The sequence below is a fragment of the Strongylocentrotus purpuratus genome, unplaced genomic scaffold, assembly GCF_000002235.5.
Source record: "Strongylocentrotus purpuratus isolate Spur 01 unplaced genomic scaffold, Spur_5.0 spur5_scaffold_5, whole genome shotgun sequence".
Lineage (NCBI taxonomy): Eukaryota > Metazoa > Echinodermata > Echinoidea > Camarodonta > Strongylocentrotidae > Strongylocentrotus > Strongylocentrotus purpuratus.
In genome coordinates, this window is record NW_022145611.1 from 5,001,207 (window position 1) to 5,019,698 (window position 18,492).

Sequence of the window (18,492 nt, forward strand, 5' to 3'; positions counted from 1 at the left end):
TGAGGACATACCTATTCACAGGCATTAACATAAGAGTTTCATAGGTCCTTTCTGGATCTCAACAGGCAACATAATGGATTGTACTAAAACCATTTTAAGAACATGAATATAATGCTCTCATCTTTCCACTTAATTCAACCTGAATTGGTTCTAATGGGGCTATTGTCAGATGATATTGAAAAGTTATCAATCACGGTTCTAAATGACTGAAAAACAAAGCAAAAAGGGTCATAAAATACTCTACCTTCTGTGCATGGTGTTGCATGGTTTAGTAATCATTTTTGATTTGTTGAAAAGATAGTTTGCTTATCTGTTTTTGATGTTTTGTGGAATATATGAATTGTCCATTTTTATATTACATTTATGTACCGGTAATGTCCCTTCTATGCCCCTCACCCCCTCACTATCTATCAATCTCTCTCTCTCTCTCTCTCTTTCTCTCTCTCTCTCTCTATCTGAATATAACTGTATCTACATCCCACTTTCCCTCTTTTTCACAATCTCTCTCTCTCTCTCTCTCTCTCTCTTTACCTCTCTCTCTCACTTTCATTCTCTATCTTTCCTTCCCTACCTCTCTCCTTCTTGCCCTCTCTTCCTATCCCTTTTCCTTTCCATGTTTATCTCTTCCAACATTTTCTTGTTATCTATCCTTATTTTTGTTATACACCCTCCTTACTTTATTTTGATGTATATCTCCCTATGAAACTTTTCTTATTTGCAACCTTCTCTCTCCCTGTCTCTCTCACATTTTCTCTCCCTTTCTCTTACTTTCTCATTTTCTCTCTTGCTCTCCCTCTAGATTTATCTATCTGGCTCTTTCTCTCAATATCTTCCTCGTTTGTAAACAAAGAATAAGTAGGCTGCACCCCACTGCTATCTACACTCTCATTCTACATCTATCTTAGCTTCCTCATCCATCTCAACAACATCTTCTTCTCTTTTCCCTTTCTTCTTTATCCAATCCAATCAAATCCAAAATGTATTTGCAATAGTGCCTTTTCCTTGCAGTTTTATCACAAAACTTGACTTCTCCCGTTCCAGGTCAATGTCTCCTCTTTTCTCATTCTCCCCCATCCTTCCCTCAATCATCACCGATTTCAATCCAAAGTGCATCATCTTAACCAAACAAAAATCCTGTGCTCCATTTCTATAAAGGTCACATTTCCTGGCAACCTATAAATCTGCTCAGAATTGCTCATTCAAGCCTTAATGTCCAACAGGCTTAGAAAGAAATCTCTTGCAACATATATGTACATAACATTTGCTTGGAGACAGAAGGGCATTAATAGCTCATAGATCTCAAAGTAGTCACCCAAAGAATCAAAAGTGCTTTGAATTGATGCAAAATTCATATCGTTGTGACGGGGAAGCCTTACTGATCAGATATAACAACTTCCCTCTTCAAAATATGTTTGGGGCCTGCAGTAATCATCTCTCAAAAATGTTTATTTTGAGATCCAGATTTTCTGCTTTCAGCGGTCCTCCAAAGAGCGTCAAGATTAATGACGTCACATGCAAGACACAGCTAGCCACAAAGCATTCTACACCTTTCCATGATATCTATAAGATTTTTCAGGAAATTATTCATGTTTTTCTAGAGAAAATCTTTCCATCCATATAATTTGTCCATAATTATCAATTGTCTTGAATTTTCTTCGGTGACTACTTTAACACAGAGATAATGCCCTTCCATCCCTGGACCGATGAATCATCCCACAGTGAAGAAAACTTAATCAAATTCATATTAGGCATGGGCAGGCCGACTAGAGAGTGGTTATCATCCCTTTTGTGGGTTAGAACCAGAGTTTTCAAACGTGTTTCAGGCAAATTTGCATGGTGATAAATGCAAGCCTGTTTTCAAACGTCTTTAGATATGGGTATATTGAAACGCCCAAAAAAGTGTGTTTTGAATGTGAGAATGAGCCAGAATCATGTTTCTGAGAGATGATAAACGCAAAGCTGTTTTAAAACAAACATACATATCAAATCGTCCCAGATATTTAATACACTCAATACATTTAATACACCTGGGTGAAGAGTGGCATATACAGATAAATATCTTGTAAAAGGACTCAAATTGCTAAAAATGTTATTCCCAGTCCAGCGACATATCTACTAGACCAGGGGGGTGTTTCACAAAGGTCCTAAGCCAACCTAAACTCTAAGTTGGACTTAAATATTATGGAGAGCCATTTGTAGCTTTAAAATAAAATATATTCAAAAGCAAAAATTGAAATATTTTAGACTTTTCATAAATTCCACATCAAGAACATGAAATCTCCTTGATAACAGAAAATATGAATGATTCGAATCAACATTTTATGCCTTTTAAAATAACTTTACACAATATTTTCATAGATACTAATAGCTTTCCATAACTGTTAAGTCCAACTTAATGATAAGTTCAACTTAGGATCTTTGTGAAACATCCCCCTGGTCACCTCTACTATCAACTGACCTGGTGAGCAGTCTAGAAGCTGTATATTATCCAGAGCAATATCTCCTTCACTTCCCCCTGTCATGGTAGCCTCAAACACAATCTGGAATGGCAAGGGCATTGACCTTAACAGTATGACTTCATCTATCCACCTAAATGAAAGAAGTGTAGTTGAAAAGATTAAAAAGCATATTGCATATTTTAATAAATTTCTCTCTTTTTTTCTTCTCCATATCTAATGCAGTTTTTAACAAAATTATTGGGCATACATGATTTAATTGTGATCTTGATAATGATAATACAGTCAAACCTGCTTTAGTGACCACCTTTCTTTAAAGACAACCTGTCTACAAGGACCACATTTTTTGTTTCCCTTGAAAATGGTTTCTCATTAAAAAATGTACTAAGGGAACCTGTCTACAAAGGCCACCTGTCTATAAAGGCCACTTTTTGTGTTTCCCTTGGGCGGTCGCTATAGACAGGTTTGACTGTAATAGCTACATTTATATTGTACACGTGTCCATCCCAGAGGATGCTCAAGTTACCTACAAAGTACTATTGTTTATACCCTGGCTATAACCCAGCAGCTCTGAGGCGCTAAAAGCATTTAAGAAATAAATTCCTACCAGATACCCATTCACCTCACCTGGGTGGAGAGTGGCAAATGTAGATTAATGTCTTGCCAAAGGACATAGGTGCGGTGTCAGGACACTAATGGCGAACAATGTGACTCCCAGCACTGTGGCGTATCCACTAGACCACAACTTTATAATAATAATTTGTTAAAGTCCACTCCAAATTTTATTAAGTTAAACCGAAAATGAAAATTCTTTTTGCCCAATTGATCGTGAGCCCGGCAGCCACTGAGCAGCGCCAGATCGACGTTGCTCTATCCCCTATTGTTGAACGCCAAACAAGGTAGCAGCGACTCCCGTCTTTTAACGTCTTTTGGTATGACGTGGCCGGGGTTCGAACCCACGACCTTCCGGTTGTGAGGCAGACGCTCTACTGACTGAGCCAACACACCGGTAAAATACACCATTTTATCAATAATAAAAAAGACTGCACTATAGAGTACTAACATTAAATAATGTTGAATATTGATTATCGTTCAATTCCGTTTATCTCATGGAAGGTATGAGCTTTGAACAAAGGCCAAGGCTGGAGCTTGCATGTCAGCAGATAGTTACCTGCCATCATCTCTTATCCTTTAACAATCCTCAAAGCTAATCATCCAAATTAAACAAAGTGGCATACCTTGCTGCTTGGCTGCCCAAGCGTTGCCAGATGGGATATCTCTGGTTGTCCATGGCAACCGACAATGTAAGTGTCCCGGTGTCAGTTCCGCTCATGTAGTAGAAGAAGTTGATGCTGCAGAGAGCACCACTCTCTTGGTAAGTGAGGCTCTCCAGTTCAGCCATTGCCCTATCCAACTTTCCTTGAGAACTGACATAGGTGTAGTTCCCTATGGCTATAAAAACAAATATAAAAAGAAAAAGAAACATTATTCTATAAAATAGGCAAACACTGTCTAAAGAAAACATGGTAATCATCATATGATTCAGAAATAGCATTTCACATTTTGAGAGTGCACAAATTCATTTGATTTTGAGATTGCTTAGATCTAATATATTTGACATGAATCAATTTCTATATTTCCAGATCTTTTGCATATTCAACGAGCTATGACATTTGACCCTTGATCTACATACTCCAAAAACAAACGTAAGCTGTGTTTTGAAACCATGTAACTTCATATCAAATTTCATTAAAATCAGTCAAACATTAATAATGTTATTGAATGGAAACCAGATTTGTTACGTACGGAAGGACGGACGGCAGTGTTACCCTGGCCGACTTCGTCGGGGAGGGGATAAGAAAAATTATGTAGTATGAAATTCTATTCAGTGTTCATGTTTAATTTGGGGTATGCAGTATATATTTCTACTCTCTAAAGAAGACTCTAAAGATAACTTCTGAACAAGTGCTCAAAACATGCCAAATGCGCGACTCTTTTTCAGGAGTTCATACAATACTGGATTAAGATGCTTTTAAGATATGAACCTTTAAAAGAGTTGACAGTTCAAAAGGATGATTTTAAAAACCTTGAGAATTCTGGACTTGTTCAAAAGAGTGCTTATCAACACTTTAAACAGGGCTGTTTCTACAAAAAGATGTTTATTGACACCTTTAAAAGTAGTTGCTGGTTCAGCAAGGTGCTTACCAACACCTTAAGCCAATTGCTGTTTCAAAAAGGTGCTATCAAAACCTTTCAATGGAGCTGATCTTTCAAAAAACCGTGCTTGTATCAACACCTTAAAACACATTCAAATTTCAAAATAAGAATAATAAAAATCAAGAGTCTAAATTACATTTTGATGTGCTTTACATACCGGTATAAAGAACTAAATTAATAATTCTCCTTACCAATAGAGTCTTATGAAAAGTCAACAATTTTCCATTTTGTATCAAATTACCTTGAGCATTCATCCATCATAATCTGATAAATATATAGATGATTGTCGCAACCGATCTGTAGATAACGTAATTGCTTATCTTTAATTCATCACTTTGAGATTAGCTCCCTCATCTGTGGGACTTAATCATTGATAAAGATCCGTCACCAGGGTATCAAAGAAAATGTCACGGTTGACACGCTTCCGACAAATTGCTGCACAATGGACAAATTGGTCTAGCATGAAATGCTTTTATGGTTAACATGGTCTTTCCAATTCATTATAAATGCTGACATTCTGTAAAAGAAAATGAAAGGTCCTAGGTTTGGCATATGTTTGTTTATCATGAAAGTATATTGGTCACATCCAAAGTAGATTAGTGTTCACAGTCAAAATAAGGATTGGGGGTTTGTTCGTTTGCTTTCATGTTAAAGCTCGTCTGCACTAGTTTGGCCAGGGGGATTAGACCTCCCTGCAAGGTCACTGACAGGTGGTTATCTCATCAAATCAGCTCTCGAACATAAGAAAAAGAGGATCAAGGGGGACCAACAGGCACCGATTAGGCATTGTTTGCTAGGTATGTAGAGGGCACAAGAAGCTATACCCAATAAGTAGTGCAGTGGGGCTTTAAGTCAAATTATCGACATATTTTTTACCTTTCTCAAAATCAGTTAAAGGCAAGTTATTATTTACCCTTCCTTTTACCATAAGTGGGAATTCTGCCAAGAAATTCTGTCCATAAATTTGGCTGAAGTAGAAAAATTCTTCCAGAGAAATAATGTTAGTCTTCACATTTAGCTTTAAAAAGGTGCTCTTTCTTCCTGAAACCACAATAGGTACATTTATATATCCACAATGCAGTTAAGTTTCAATGAAAAGTGATATAATATACCAATCTAGCATGAAACAAAGGCTCACAAGTCCAAAATGTTACTCTTGAAAGGCCTTAGAATCGCTGGCCGGCACAAAAGAGTTTTAACATTTCCAGCATACTTTAAATACTTGCCCTTTAAAAGTCACTATCATCATTATCAATGTTAATATCTTGGTTTATGCATGGTTTATTCCCATTAGATATTGGCATTTTGGAAGCACCTTTACCTTTGGTACCTTACATTAAAATATATTTACACCTTTCTGGTTCTGCATGTTTTTTATTCACCACAATGAGTTAATGGCCCTCTTCATCTCATGCACATGATAATATCCATGGATGCCTCGTCTTTACTTCAAGTAATTAGAGTTAAGGGCCAGTAGGTAAATGTACATGTATTCATATTCTATTCAGCATGCTTGCGTGGTTATCATTAAATTCTGTTTTTATATGTATGAAGGTATTATTATGCTCATGGAGGCAGTTTTTATGGCAAAAAGTATATATTTTCTCTCCCTTTGGCCATCTATTTCTTTTTTTGATCCTCTTTATACCCCTAAGTCCATCTCTCTACTCTCCTACTCTCTCTCTCTCTCTCTCTGTACCTCTCAAAAGTTTACTACGTACAATACACCCTGCTATTTTTCCAGTGCAGTCCCTTCCTGTCTGTTAAAAGACAGAAGGACATTTATCCGTTTGAACAAAAATAAGAGTTAAAGCCCTCCTGGCTTTAAAACAGAAGATATTTATTCTCATGATAACTGATTGTATTAGGGTATTCTAATTTCAGGAGGAAAATTAGGGGTAGTGGAAGCAATAGTAAATGTGGAAATATTTTCATTATATCAGATGCATACCACAATGAAAATAGTATAGGAAAAAAACAACTTTCTAACACACTAGGCCTGTCTTCATCAGCTTGAGATTGCCACATAACCCGCTATCTTAACTATCCCGATCACAAATTAACCAGCTAATTTGCATCTTCATCAGCCCGCAGTTGCAATTAGCAGATATTTGGTTGAGATAATCATCCCAAGATATCTTGGGCTAGTTTGCAAAATATCCTGCTATTTGTCTGTCGCGTCTTCATCAGCCCGAAGACACGCACTGTACGCGTACGCTGAGCAAAATATCTCGAGCTAATTTCTCAAGCTCGATTTTTGAGTTTCGAGGTTGAATCTCGAGCTGATGAGGAAATACCTCATGAAAAGAGATAAAAAAAGATATAAACTCTTACCTTCTCCGCTCGGATCATAACCTCCAGGGGGTCCTGTGTAAGGGTTGGTCGACGCCCCCTCTCGTACCTCCCATCCTGGAGTGAACATGTCAATAGGAGGACTCAGCCAATCACAGGGGCTCTCAAAGTCACATGACAGGCCTACAATACAAAAGAAAGAGGAGCAGTTAGCATTTCTCAAATGTCTTAATTTGGAAGAAATAGAATTGAAAGCTATGGAAGATGGGGTATATACATCTATTATGTGATAGAAGTTACCTGTTCAGGGATACTGTTAATCTGTTACTAATCTCTGATCTTTTCCTATTTGAAACAATATTTATGAAGGAGTAATAAAATTGACAGACAGCATTAACTCCCTCATTCCGTTATTGGACGACATTGAAAATGATATTCAGTAAGAGACAAAATAACTCGGTTTATAACTAATTAATCCATGCAAATACTCAAATTTTCTCCCCATTCTAATAAAATAGTGTAGGTAAACCATTCTTTTTTCTTTTGCTTCGAACCATAATAATAAATATAATAATAATAAAAACGTTACTTATAAAGCGCTCACCACCAAAGTCTCTAAGCGCTAAGGACATAAGGACATCAACCTATATACTTTTCACAGTTGAAACCCTTGTGGCTCTCAGCGGACATTTTGAATTGGTCATCTAAAAATCTATTTTTAGAATTTCTCAATTTTTTCTTCATATTCCGAAAGAACATGAAAAATAATGTCCAAATGTCTAAAACCAATTGAATATGTTAAGTATTGGCTGAGATATGACCATCTGAATGAATATATGTCCTATGGGAACTCAGTGTTATATGCTCTGGCTCCTAACCATTAGGAGCCAGAGCATATAACACTGAGTTCCTATGGGGAGTATATTTATTCAGGTGGTCATATCTCAGCCAATACTTAACATATTCAATTGGTTTTCGATATTTGGACATTATTTTTGATGTTCTTTCCGAATATGAAGAAAAAATTGAGAAATTCTAAAAATAGATTTTTATGACGTCACAGCTTCGGTACTCTATAAGGATGTTCTTATTTAGAATAGTAGTACACAAATGTTTTCAATTTTCATGTGCCATGTGTGAATGATCCTGAGCAATTTTCATTTCGTTCACTTGAGAGTTTGACCACATCCAGGCTAGATCGATCTTAGACCGAAAATGTCTAAGTTCTTAGTCTTAGTTCGTTAGCCTCTTATTTGGGGAAGGGTTAATTGGCTCCTCTCTTTAGAGAATGATCTTCTGGATCGGTTGTCTGTTCACACTCACAGTTCGACCGATCTAGCCTAGTTCGATCTAGCCTGGATCGGTCTGAGAAGTGAGTGAGAACGGGGTCTTTGACTGTACTGACTGGGCACATTAAAGTCCAGAATCTCAAGCTGGATCAATTATGTCACTCATCTTTAAAGTTATCATAATTTGCATAACTCCCTACAAAATATTCATCATATTTCAACTACCACACCCACTCACTCTCACACCCTTTCCTACTCTCATACACTCAAACAGATGATCCTCATCTATAATTCTGTGAATCCAATTAATGGGTGTTGGGTTGAAAAATCGAAATAACAAAATCCACCTCTGGAGTGTGGTTTTTTAGAAACGTCCGGAGAAATGTTACCGATTTTGGCAGGGGTAAATGCCCGCTCTTGAAACATTGGTTAATGATTCATGTTTTTTGTCACATATAAAGCTCCTCGCTTCTGTGCGATTGTATGCAGAGCAGCGACAAGTCCCGCCTGAGCAAACTCTGACAGCTTTTTATGGGTTTTTCCAGTAGCCTAAATGGCAATCAATTTTTTTCTTCAGAAAGGTGTTTGGGCTGTGTAAATGGGCCCATAGAAAACCTTATTATCGATGAAGATGATAAATAACCACTCTGTATTTCCTTCTCTTCCCCATCTCTTTCACTCTTTGTCTCACCTCCCCCTCTCTCTCTCTCTCTCTCTCTCTTACTTTTTAAAATCTTTTGCTTCCTCACTTTCTACCCTTTCCTCACCTTTTCCTTTTCCTTTCCCCTTCTTTCTCTCCTTTAGTTTAGCCCCTCTCTATCCCTTTATTTATCTTTTAAAACTGTCAATCAGGGAGCCCCTGGACCCCTGCAAGAATTTCCTATGCATTGTATTCTTCTTCAGCTTCTTTTAACCTCTCCTTTTGTTTGAATCTCTCTTTCATTCTCTTTCTCCTACTCTATCCTTGTCCATTGACTCTTTCTCTTTCTCTTTCTCGATCCACAGCTCAAAAATAAAATTTTCTCTTTCTCTCTCTCTCCCATTGTACTTCTCTCTTTTTAACTTCCATCTAAAGTTCCTTTTTTAATTTAGGTGACTGTTCTTACCACAATATTCCTCATCTGTATTATGAAGGCACTCTTGTTTGAAGTTGCATACAGCAGCATGTGAAACACAACTTCCATCCAAACATTGAAGCTCTTGAGTTGGAGCGGGACACAAACCTGCAAATATAATGAAAGGAAAAGACATTGATCAATAATTGAAAAATTCATGTAAACTTTATGAAACAAGAAAATTAGAAAAAACAAGAGTTAGAAGCAAATTCATGTTTTGTATTTTGTTGTCTCCCTTTCTCAAAGTAAATTTGAGTTTAATAGAACTCATTACTTTAAAATAACATGAATTACATGAAAGGCTTATAGTGCTTCTTAGGATTTTGAACAATTCATGAAATATCATGTTTAGAATCACTATTTCACCCTTCCACACATTTTGCCCTATCTCTATCTCTTCTATTTGCTTGGTATTTTTCTTTCTCTTCTTTTGTTTTCTTTTGAAGAACAGAAAGAGGAATACATAGCAGAGCAATTAAATATCTTCCCTTAAAGGCCAAGTCCACTCTAAAAATAACTTACTTTCATTTAGAAGTGGAAAAATCAGACAAACCAATCAAAAAGAGTTTGAGCGAAATCGGATATCTAATAAGAAAGTTATGATTTTTTGAAAAAGTCTGTAAAACTAAGGAACAATGAAAATCACGAGACAAATTGGAAATTCACTCATGAGTCTATGACGTCATGTCCTCACTATCTACTAATTGTTTTCTTTATATTGATATATAAATGTCCTATTTCCCCTCTAAGAATCTTATTTCTTCACAACAGCATCCAGGTTAGATTGAAAGTAATTTGTTTTTGTGTGGATGCACTAATATAGAGTAATTTTTTCAGTTAAATCATGAAAAATGTGGCTTTTGATAAACTTTTCAGATAAAAATCAATAATTCTGAATATACATTATTCAGAAAAAAGTATCAATTCTTCATAGTTCATAAATATTTTGTGCAATGTCATGCACGCAATATGATACAAATCATAAAATCTGAGCAAAGGCATGCCATGGGGAAATCAAGTTTTGGGGGATAAAAAGATAAATTAATGGGATTAAACTATATAAAGCAATTGATAAATAGTGAGGACATGACGTCACAAAGTGATAACTAAATTGGCAATTTGTGTAGTTTTCTATAGTTTTACATACTTTTTCAAAAATTCATAACTTTCTTATCATTAAGTCATCCGATTTTGCTCAAACTTGTTTTGATTGGTTTGTCTGATTTTTCTGCTTCTACTGAAAGTAACTTATTTTTGGAGTGGACTTGTACTTTAAGAAAATGTTCAAACTTACATTCATGATTCAACCTAAATAGGCCTACAATTATTCATTTTATTGCAAATATGTTTTTATACAACCCCTGTATGAAAAAAGTCTATGCTGTAATCAATAACTAAGAAAATGAAAGTTTATGAAATTTCCAGCACAGAGCAAATTAGGGAGGAGCTTGCAAGATATGTCTCAGTGTTGCAAATTTGTTTAATTTCACTAGCTGATGACAACTTTCAAAGAATCATAAACTTTCCTATTATAATCTGATATTGCTCAAAGTACAATCAATTTGTTACTGGTACCGGTATTCTCATTTTTTCTGCTTTTATAAATATCAAGATAATTCCCTGTACGATCCTTGAACCCCGGCCCCCCCACTCAGAGGTCGGAATGACCGCATGCGTGTTGCCAAAATGTCCGGTAAAGGGGTACTTTTCGTGCGACAAAGTCCGGCCCGAGAATTGTAAAAAAAGGGGTGTATTTGACTTTTCACCTGGAGATTTCTTTAAAAAGGGGGTGTTTTTCTTTTTTTCTCTCATCTCTATGGACTCCTGAGAAATTATTCAGAATTTAGGGGGGTACATTGAGCATTTTTCCTGATTTAGGGGGGTCTCCAAGGCAGGAAAAGCCCGCGAAAAGCCCGCGAAAGGGGGGTTCGGAAAATGTTGGCAGTCCTCAGATAGGGGGTGCCTTCAAAAAGAGGGTACGAGCATATGCGTACCCTAAATAACATTGAGTGGGGGGGCCGGGCCTTGAACCCAGCCCTGTCTGGGGCACCCAGCCACCCAAGCTAATTACCCCTCCCCCAAAGAGCTACCCCTCTCCCAATGACCAACCCCAGGACCCAATGCTCATTTGCATACAGCCAGGCCATAAACTCAGCTGGCCCTTTGATCCTACACTATGAACAGGTAACATGCACATACACACACCACACACACAGCACACACCACACCGAGTATGCTGAAACAGGTGCGTGTTATATCTATGTGGGAACGCATACCACATAGGCATCTACACAACACACACACTGTACTAGAACGTGCACAGATTCAACAGCACTTTGCACAATAGCCAGAAGAACAGGATTTAGCTTGGTAAGTTGTGCTTTATTCCTGGACTAAATTTATTCCTCCGATTATAATTAAATCAGATTTATCTTTATGTCTGTTTATATTTATAACTATAGATCATGCAGTTGTTCTTAGTTAGCCTCCTAATCTTACAGTGTTGTTTTAAATCAGACATTTCTTGAGAGTTTGAGCTCGGTAATGATATATACATGAGGAATTACTTGACATTTTGGCATGGGTTTGTGTGTGCTGAATGCTGAAAATGTGTGTAGTCAATGGGCAGATATACAACGAGGTACGGGCATTGGAGTGTGCACAGACTTGATTGCCATGGCCTGGTATACTGACCTGGTATATATATACAGCTTCAAAAAAGTGTATACATTGTAATATGTGCAGTTTTTTATACATGTCTTTTGAAGTTTGACTGTAAACGATGATTAATACCTGTAGGCTGTACTTGAATGGCATTCATTTCTTCAAAGCATAAGACTACATGTATAGCCAATAGGCCTACTTTGTATTTTTTATTTATTCTCTAATCTCTAACCTTCTTGGCATGCTTCTCATCTCTCTCTCTCTATCTCTCTCTCTTTCTTTCCTTCTCTCTCTCTCTCTCTAGTCTCTATCTCTCTCTAGTCTCTATCTCTCTCTTCTCTCACTCTCATCATTTATAGGCTATGTATATCTTTCTTTCTGTTTTATCTTTCTTTTTTTCCTTTTTTTTTTCTCCTTTCTTTTTCTCCTTTCCCTGAATGTCTGTCTGTCTCTCTCTTTCTCTCTCTTTCTCTCTCTCTCCCTTTCTTTCTCTCTCTCCCTTTCTTTCTCTCTCTCTCCCTTTCTTTCTCTCTCTCTCTCTCTCTCTCTTTGTAGCTTTTTTGACCAAAATAATTCTAAATAGGCAGCAATTAATATACTACGAAAATAGCAAAATAAACAGTTATACCTCGATCTGTCTCTGCATAGCTCAAAGTTGCACAAGTCATATCAATTTATGACCAAACTATGCAAAATATGTGTTTATTATTTTCATTTTACAAACCAAAAGAATCAACTTATACAGAGTTAACTGTATGTACAACTAAATTTAATTCAGAGATAAACCATAAACCTTTGAAGATGATATCCTATCCTGATTTTGAATGCGTTTTGTATTCAGTTATTTCTTTTGATTTGTTCTGACATTTAATTTTTTAAGTGTATATTTTTCCATCTCTATTCAAAGTGTATCATCTTTTATGAACTTTGAATAGTTTTAGAAAAATATATCAAATTTATCAAATGAAATAAAAGAAATTTAAAAATCCAACGAATTCCTTTTTATATCTTGTCCAGACAATGATGGAAGAAGATGAATTTGGAGCACGTCGGCCAAGGTCGAGGAACTGGAACACTGCCGAGAAGTTCTTCCTCTTTGAACATGTCAAGAATCGTTTTGACATTATCACCGACCCTAGGAAAGAAACCGCCTCCATCAACGCTAAGAGAAGGGTCTGGGAGCAGATATATCAAGCTATAGCTAAAGAGTAAGATATGTACTACTTTAAAGGGCAGACCCATTCTAAATGTACATTGGTTTTATTAAAAGCATAATGATGGGAGAAATAGATTCGTGAAAATTTGAAGTTGTAATCAATAAAATACAAATTGGCAACTCTGTGATGAACATGTTTTCTTTGAGCCGTGCTTCCATTTGTCAACCATGGAACTGGAAATGTATGGAATTTTCAGTTTAAAGCAAATGGAAGTGGTGCTCAAAAGGTAATTTGTGTTTGATCAATTACAACTTTAAGAATGCATTATCAATTATCAATTCAATATTTCCTTCAAGGTTAGGAGCTGATTTTGCAAGAGTAACTGCTAACACCTTTTTTTCCTTCTGCTTTTCTTCATCTTTAGGTTCGGTCCTCTTGAAGAGCACCTCGTGAGAGGAAAAGGTGGTGAGAAATGCCGCACCCAGTGGAAGAACTTGGTGCAAGCAGCCAGGAAGGAATACAAGCAGTACATGGAAGCCAAGATGGTCGGCAAACGCCACAACATGACGCTCCTCTCCCGTAAGATCTGTCGACTGATGTCCATCGATCTGGACGATGGGCTGGGTGACCAGGACAACGAGGACAATGACTGGACAGAGGACCACCCAGAGTTCCGATACCAGCCTGAACTGTGCCAGGAACTCAAGGAGACCGCCAGGAGGATCAATGAAGAATATCAGCAAGGGGTTTATGAGTAAGACAAAAGTTCTTCTAGAATTGATGATGCATGGGGATGATGCACAGCATTTAAATGGTGCTGTGATTTCTGTTAAATACATTCAAATGTGCTGGCTTGTCAAATTACGTTGCTTTTATTGTTGTTGTTCATTTAAAAAGTTAAAAAATATACATAAAAAAGTGATATAAGGTGCGATACGATATAGGATATTGCAGAAGAAAAAATTGACGTATTTAAATAACCTAGACAAGCTGAGATGAATGATATTTTACTTCAATCTTGACTTTAATAGTTTAATGCATCTCTTAATTTTGCATCTCAGACATAGTGTTCACTGGAGCAGCATGTTTGTAACAATACTGAAAAAGATTACATTTATCATTCTTTTATAACTTGTTTTTTTCAATCCCAGTACGACCCTAGCAATGGATGACAGCCTTGGTGACTATGAAGAGGAAGGAAGCTTTGAAGGAACAATGAGAAGCGATTCCGATGTGGAATTGCCCGATGACGAAAAGGATGAAGATTATGCACCATCAGCAAAGAAGACTCCACGGAAACGCCGCAGGGCATCATCTGGAAGAAGTTCTGGCAAGACACCTACCAGAGTATCTGCCAGAGCTCAGGCTGCCCAAGTCAAGAAACAAGATGAGGAGAAGAAGGCTAGAAAGCGTAAAGCAGCACAGCAGCAAGAGTCAGTGTACCAATCCTATGATTTTCAAGGAGCGGGCGGAAGCGCCATGAGCGAGCACGTCCAGCAGGAAATCCTGAATCTCCACGTTGTTGAGCATAAGAAGAGGATGAATCTGCTCAATACAGAGCACAAGACAAAGATGCAGAATTTGAAAATGGAAAAGGATGTCATGGCTCTCCAGAAGGAATACTGGGTCAAGAAGATAGAGATGTTGTACGACTCCAGGAGTGGTAAAGGAAGGGTTATCGATGACGAGGGTGACGAAGATGAGGATGAGGGACCAGAGGATGATGACGATGATGAAGATGATGATGATGATGATGGTGGCGGACACGAGATGGATACCGCTGAACCTGGTCCTAGTGGGATCTCCGCTCCTACTTCTGTAGTGGTTCCTCCTCCTCCCCAAGCAGATGTCCCTGAGCACCAGGCTCCTGAGAGTGTTGCCCCACCACCCCCTTCAGAAGCCACCCCTCCTGCACCTTCCATCAATGCTTCTACAGCCCACCAGGATGTCTCATCACATATGAACCAGGAAAACATCCAAGATAGATCTACCAATGGTGCTATGGAGGCAGTTCTCCCAAGGCCGAGCCCTCCTGAAGGCTACCCTGGTGCTCCCAACCAAGATATGGTCACTCCTAACCAGCAGCCTCAGTAATCATCACAATCATCTCATCAGCATCTTCACGTTCATGTATCTAGTCCTTTTCCTCACTCTTTTTCTTCATCTTCCTTTCTCAATTGTTCAAGTATCATGTCATCGTAGATTAAAGGCATGTTTCAAATGCAACTCCAAATTTTGCACTGATTAAGGATTACTTATTAATTTGAGCTTCCGTCAAAATATTTTGTACCAGGTATCTATGCTTATTGTGTGTTATATTGTCAAGCTAAAAATATTATGTTTGCTGCCAAATGATTAAGGATTTCAAAGAAATTGAAATGGAAGAGGTGGAAAGAGTGTATAAATTTGTGACACAGTTAATAGAGAAATGTAGCAATTCTATCAATTTTCATGTTTGCTGTCATTTTGCAAAAATATTCTGTATGTATGATTCTAATACAGCTTACATCTGCTAAGAACAAAAACAGAACTCAACATTAACAGGCACCTAGAAAACATTGGTGCATCCCCAACAAAAAGTTATTATGGAGCCACAGAGCGGAGAGATACACAGAACACTAGTCAACACTGCACCCTTGTTCATTAAAGTAATTGGTTGTTGTTCTATAGAGTCAATAGGGACTTTTAGATTCGCACAAAGACAACGTGGATTGCTAAGGTCGATGTCCTTTTAATGCACTGCCTTGAATGGACGTCACACGTATCAGTCCACGCAAATCTAAAAGTCCCTAATGCAAAGGAACTTGAGCTTCAAAGCAGTTGGTTGTCAAATGTCGATATGAATTTCAAAAATTACTCAAGGGGAAGGGGAGGACCTGATGGGGCAGGGGGGGGGGGGCCTGTAACATAATATAAGCACAATATAATTTGATGATGCTTGGTTGATTATGGTATACACTTAAGATCCCTTTTTTGTTGGTAGCTTGGAATACTTGATTTTGTGACAAGTATTTTTTCTTAATTTTCACTAACCAATCCATCTAGATCCTACATGTGATGCCATGAATATGATATTTAATGTGAAATATTGATAGCGTGAATGGTGTAAGTGGTGTACTTGTAGCCAACATATGTATTTGAGTCTCACATAATGTAAATTAAACATAATCATATCAAATCAGCTGCCAACCCCTTGTTTTGACCGTAGTTAACAAGAAGTATTAATATTCAACTCTAATGTTTACAATCATTATACTCATACATAAAATGTGGACTTCAATGTACAGTCAACCTCGCACAATTCAACCTCGCACAATTCAACATCACATGTGTCAAATAACCTCATAGGTTAATGAAATGAAAAAAAGTACATTTAGTACATATGCGTAAGTCATATTTCTACAACTTACGGATAAGCCGAAGATTACGTAAGTCAACAGATTTAACTCTGTCCCGTCAAGGTGACTTACTTACGCGAGGTTGACTTAACTCAAGATAGATGCATAAGGATGACAGTTATATTGCCTAGGTAAACACTGAACATGTATTACATACTTGCAAACCTTATAAGTATTATTCTCCAAAACATTTTGTAGTTCATTTTAGTGTTTGTTTACATTTTTGTGCCAATAAACTTGCTTTCTTTTCTAAATTTCCATATTTGTATTTCATTTTAAGACTTCTAAAAAGTTTGGGAGTATGCAGTTTATCATCTACTAAATTCAACTTAATTCATGTTTTCCCACTTTCTGTGACCTTATTCTGCACAACACAAATAACCATTCATTTCTGCCCTCTACTTTCCAAATCGGATATCAAATGAGCTGAAAAAATTTAATCTATTGCTTTTTTGATCAAATTCAATGAATAATCTAACAACCATACATAACTGTGTACATTACATACATGTAATTGAATATCTTCATTTACAATTGATGGATTGGTGAATATATTTAATACATCTGTAAGAAAGCATTGATAAGCTGGAAAGTAAACAATCAGGTACTACAGAGCTCTGCCTCATTTGATTCCTATTTGAGAGACTTGATAATGATACTTATCCTCTCAATATTTCATATTTTTCATTTTTTGGACCCAGTTCCCCCCCCCCCCTCCTCTCCCTCTCTCTCTCTCTCTCTCTCTCTCTCTTCTTCTTCTTCTCTCTCTCTCTCTCTCTGTACTCTCCCTCCCCATCTCTCTATCTTCCAGGGCTCTCCTTGCTCTCTCTCTATCTATATCCCCTTTTCTGTCTGTCTCGCTCTCTCTCTGTCTCTCCATCTCTCTCTCTCTCTCTCTCTCTCTCTCTCTCTCTCTCTCACTCGTGTTTCTCTCTCACTGTTCTCTATATCTCCTCTATTCTCCCTTTTCTCAAGCATATGAAACGCATCATCCATGCCTCTGCTGTTGATGCACCCCATAACATGAATATCAATATGTTCAGTTTGCTGGAGATTGAACAATCAAGCAAAAAGGAAAGAAAGAAAGGAGAGAGAAAGAAAGAAAAAGAGAGGGAAAGAAAGAAGGAAAGAAAGAAAAAGAGAGGAAAAGAAAGAAAGAAAAGGAGAGGGAAAGAAAGAATAAGAGTAAAAAATGAAATAAACAAAAAAACAAATGTCATAATAATCACACATTAAAAAACATTACAAGCAAGAAGAGAATATTCATTTGTTCAGATATATATATATATCACCACTAGTATATCTTACTCTTTTATAGTGCTGGTGTTTGTGTAATAGTTGTATAGCTTTTTTCCGGGGGGGGGGGATTGGTGTTAGTAGAATAAAGTTCCCCTTTCTTCAATTACACTGATGGCTCTGAGCCCTGAACCATAATGTACTCTCAATTTTCATACCCTTTGGATTAATGATTTTAGTATATTGCTTCAAATTTGGTTGAAGAGCAAGTCACGCACTGAAGGGAACATTAATTTGAAAGGCTGTTCATTCATTCATGAAGGTAGAATCATGCTCGAGGGACGTATTATGCCCCCCCCCCTCCCCTCCCTGCCATTCACATTGCATATGCCTTGCAAATAAAGTGGAACCTTGTCGAAACATACTCTCGAGATCAAGGAAATTGCCTCTGTATATATATAAACCTTGTTATATCTGTGCATAAAACAAAACAAAACAACAAGAAAAGCAAACAAACAAACAACCTGGATTCAAAGAAGTGAGACAGTCACAATCATCATGTTATAATGGTTATTATTTCTTATAATTATTCTACAAATTGAATAATAATATTAATAATAGTGGGTTCTTGTATAGCGCTCATGTCTGTCAGACTTGACGCTCCTGGC

General features: G+C 37.2%; 2 protein-coding genes across 3 annotated transcripts in view; one reads left to right on the forward strand and one right to left on the reverse strand.

Annotated features, from left to right (window-relative positions):
- LOC105441992 (leukocyte tyrosine kinase receptor-like) overlaps positions 1–9,474 on the reverse strand; it is a 40,609-nt gene extending 31,135 nt beyond the window's left edge. For both annotated transcript variants that reach the window (XM_030998946.1, XM_030998945.1), the window contains exons 1-4: positions 9,361–9,474; positions 7,008–7,148; positions 3,695–3,908; positions 2,459–2,589 (exon numbers count right to left, since the gene is read on the reverse strand). In XM_030998946.1, the coding sequence (XP_030854806.1) occupies positions 2,459–2,589; positions 3,695–3,908; positions 7,008–7,095 (433 nt within the window). In that variant the 5' untranslated portion in view covers positions 7,096–7,148; positions 9,361–9,474. The remainder of the gene's footprint in view (positions 1–2,458; positions 2,590–3,694; positions 3,909–7,007; positions 7,149–9,360) is intronic.
- Positions 9,475–11,609: 2,135 nt separating this feature from the next.
- LOC575041 (actin cytoskeleton-regulatory complex protein pan1) lies at positions 11,610–16,842 on the forward strand. Its single transcript, XM_794625.5, has 4 exons — positions 11,610–11,739; positions 13,051–13,241; positions 13,615–13,944; positions 14,342–16,842. The coding sequence occupies exons 2-4, from the start codon at positions 13,054–13,056 to the stop codon at positions 15,282–15,284; spliced, it is 1,461 nt and encodes a 486-aa protein (XP_799718.4). The 5' UTR covers positions 11,610–11,739; positions 13,051–13,053; the 3' UTR covers positions 15,285–16,842.
- Positions 16,843–18,492: the final 1,650 nt, after the last annotated feature.

What these genes read in the sequence shown, in the direction of transcription:
- LOC575041 (XM_794625.5), top strand. Translation starts at nt 13,054, where the DNA reads ATGATGGAAGAAGATGAATTTGGAGCACGTCGGCCAAGGTCGAGGAAC. An exon ending in TATCAAGCTATAGCTAAAGA is followed by an intron (nt 13,242 to 13,614) that starts GTAAGATATGTA and finishes CTTCATCTTTAG; the next exon opens with GTTCGGTCCTCTTGAAGAGC. An exon ending in TATCAGCAAGGGGTTTATGA is followed by an intron (nt 13,945 to 14,341) that starts GTAAGACAAAAG and finishes TTTCAATCCCAG; the next exon opens with TACGACCCTAGCAATGGATG.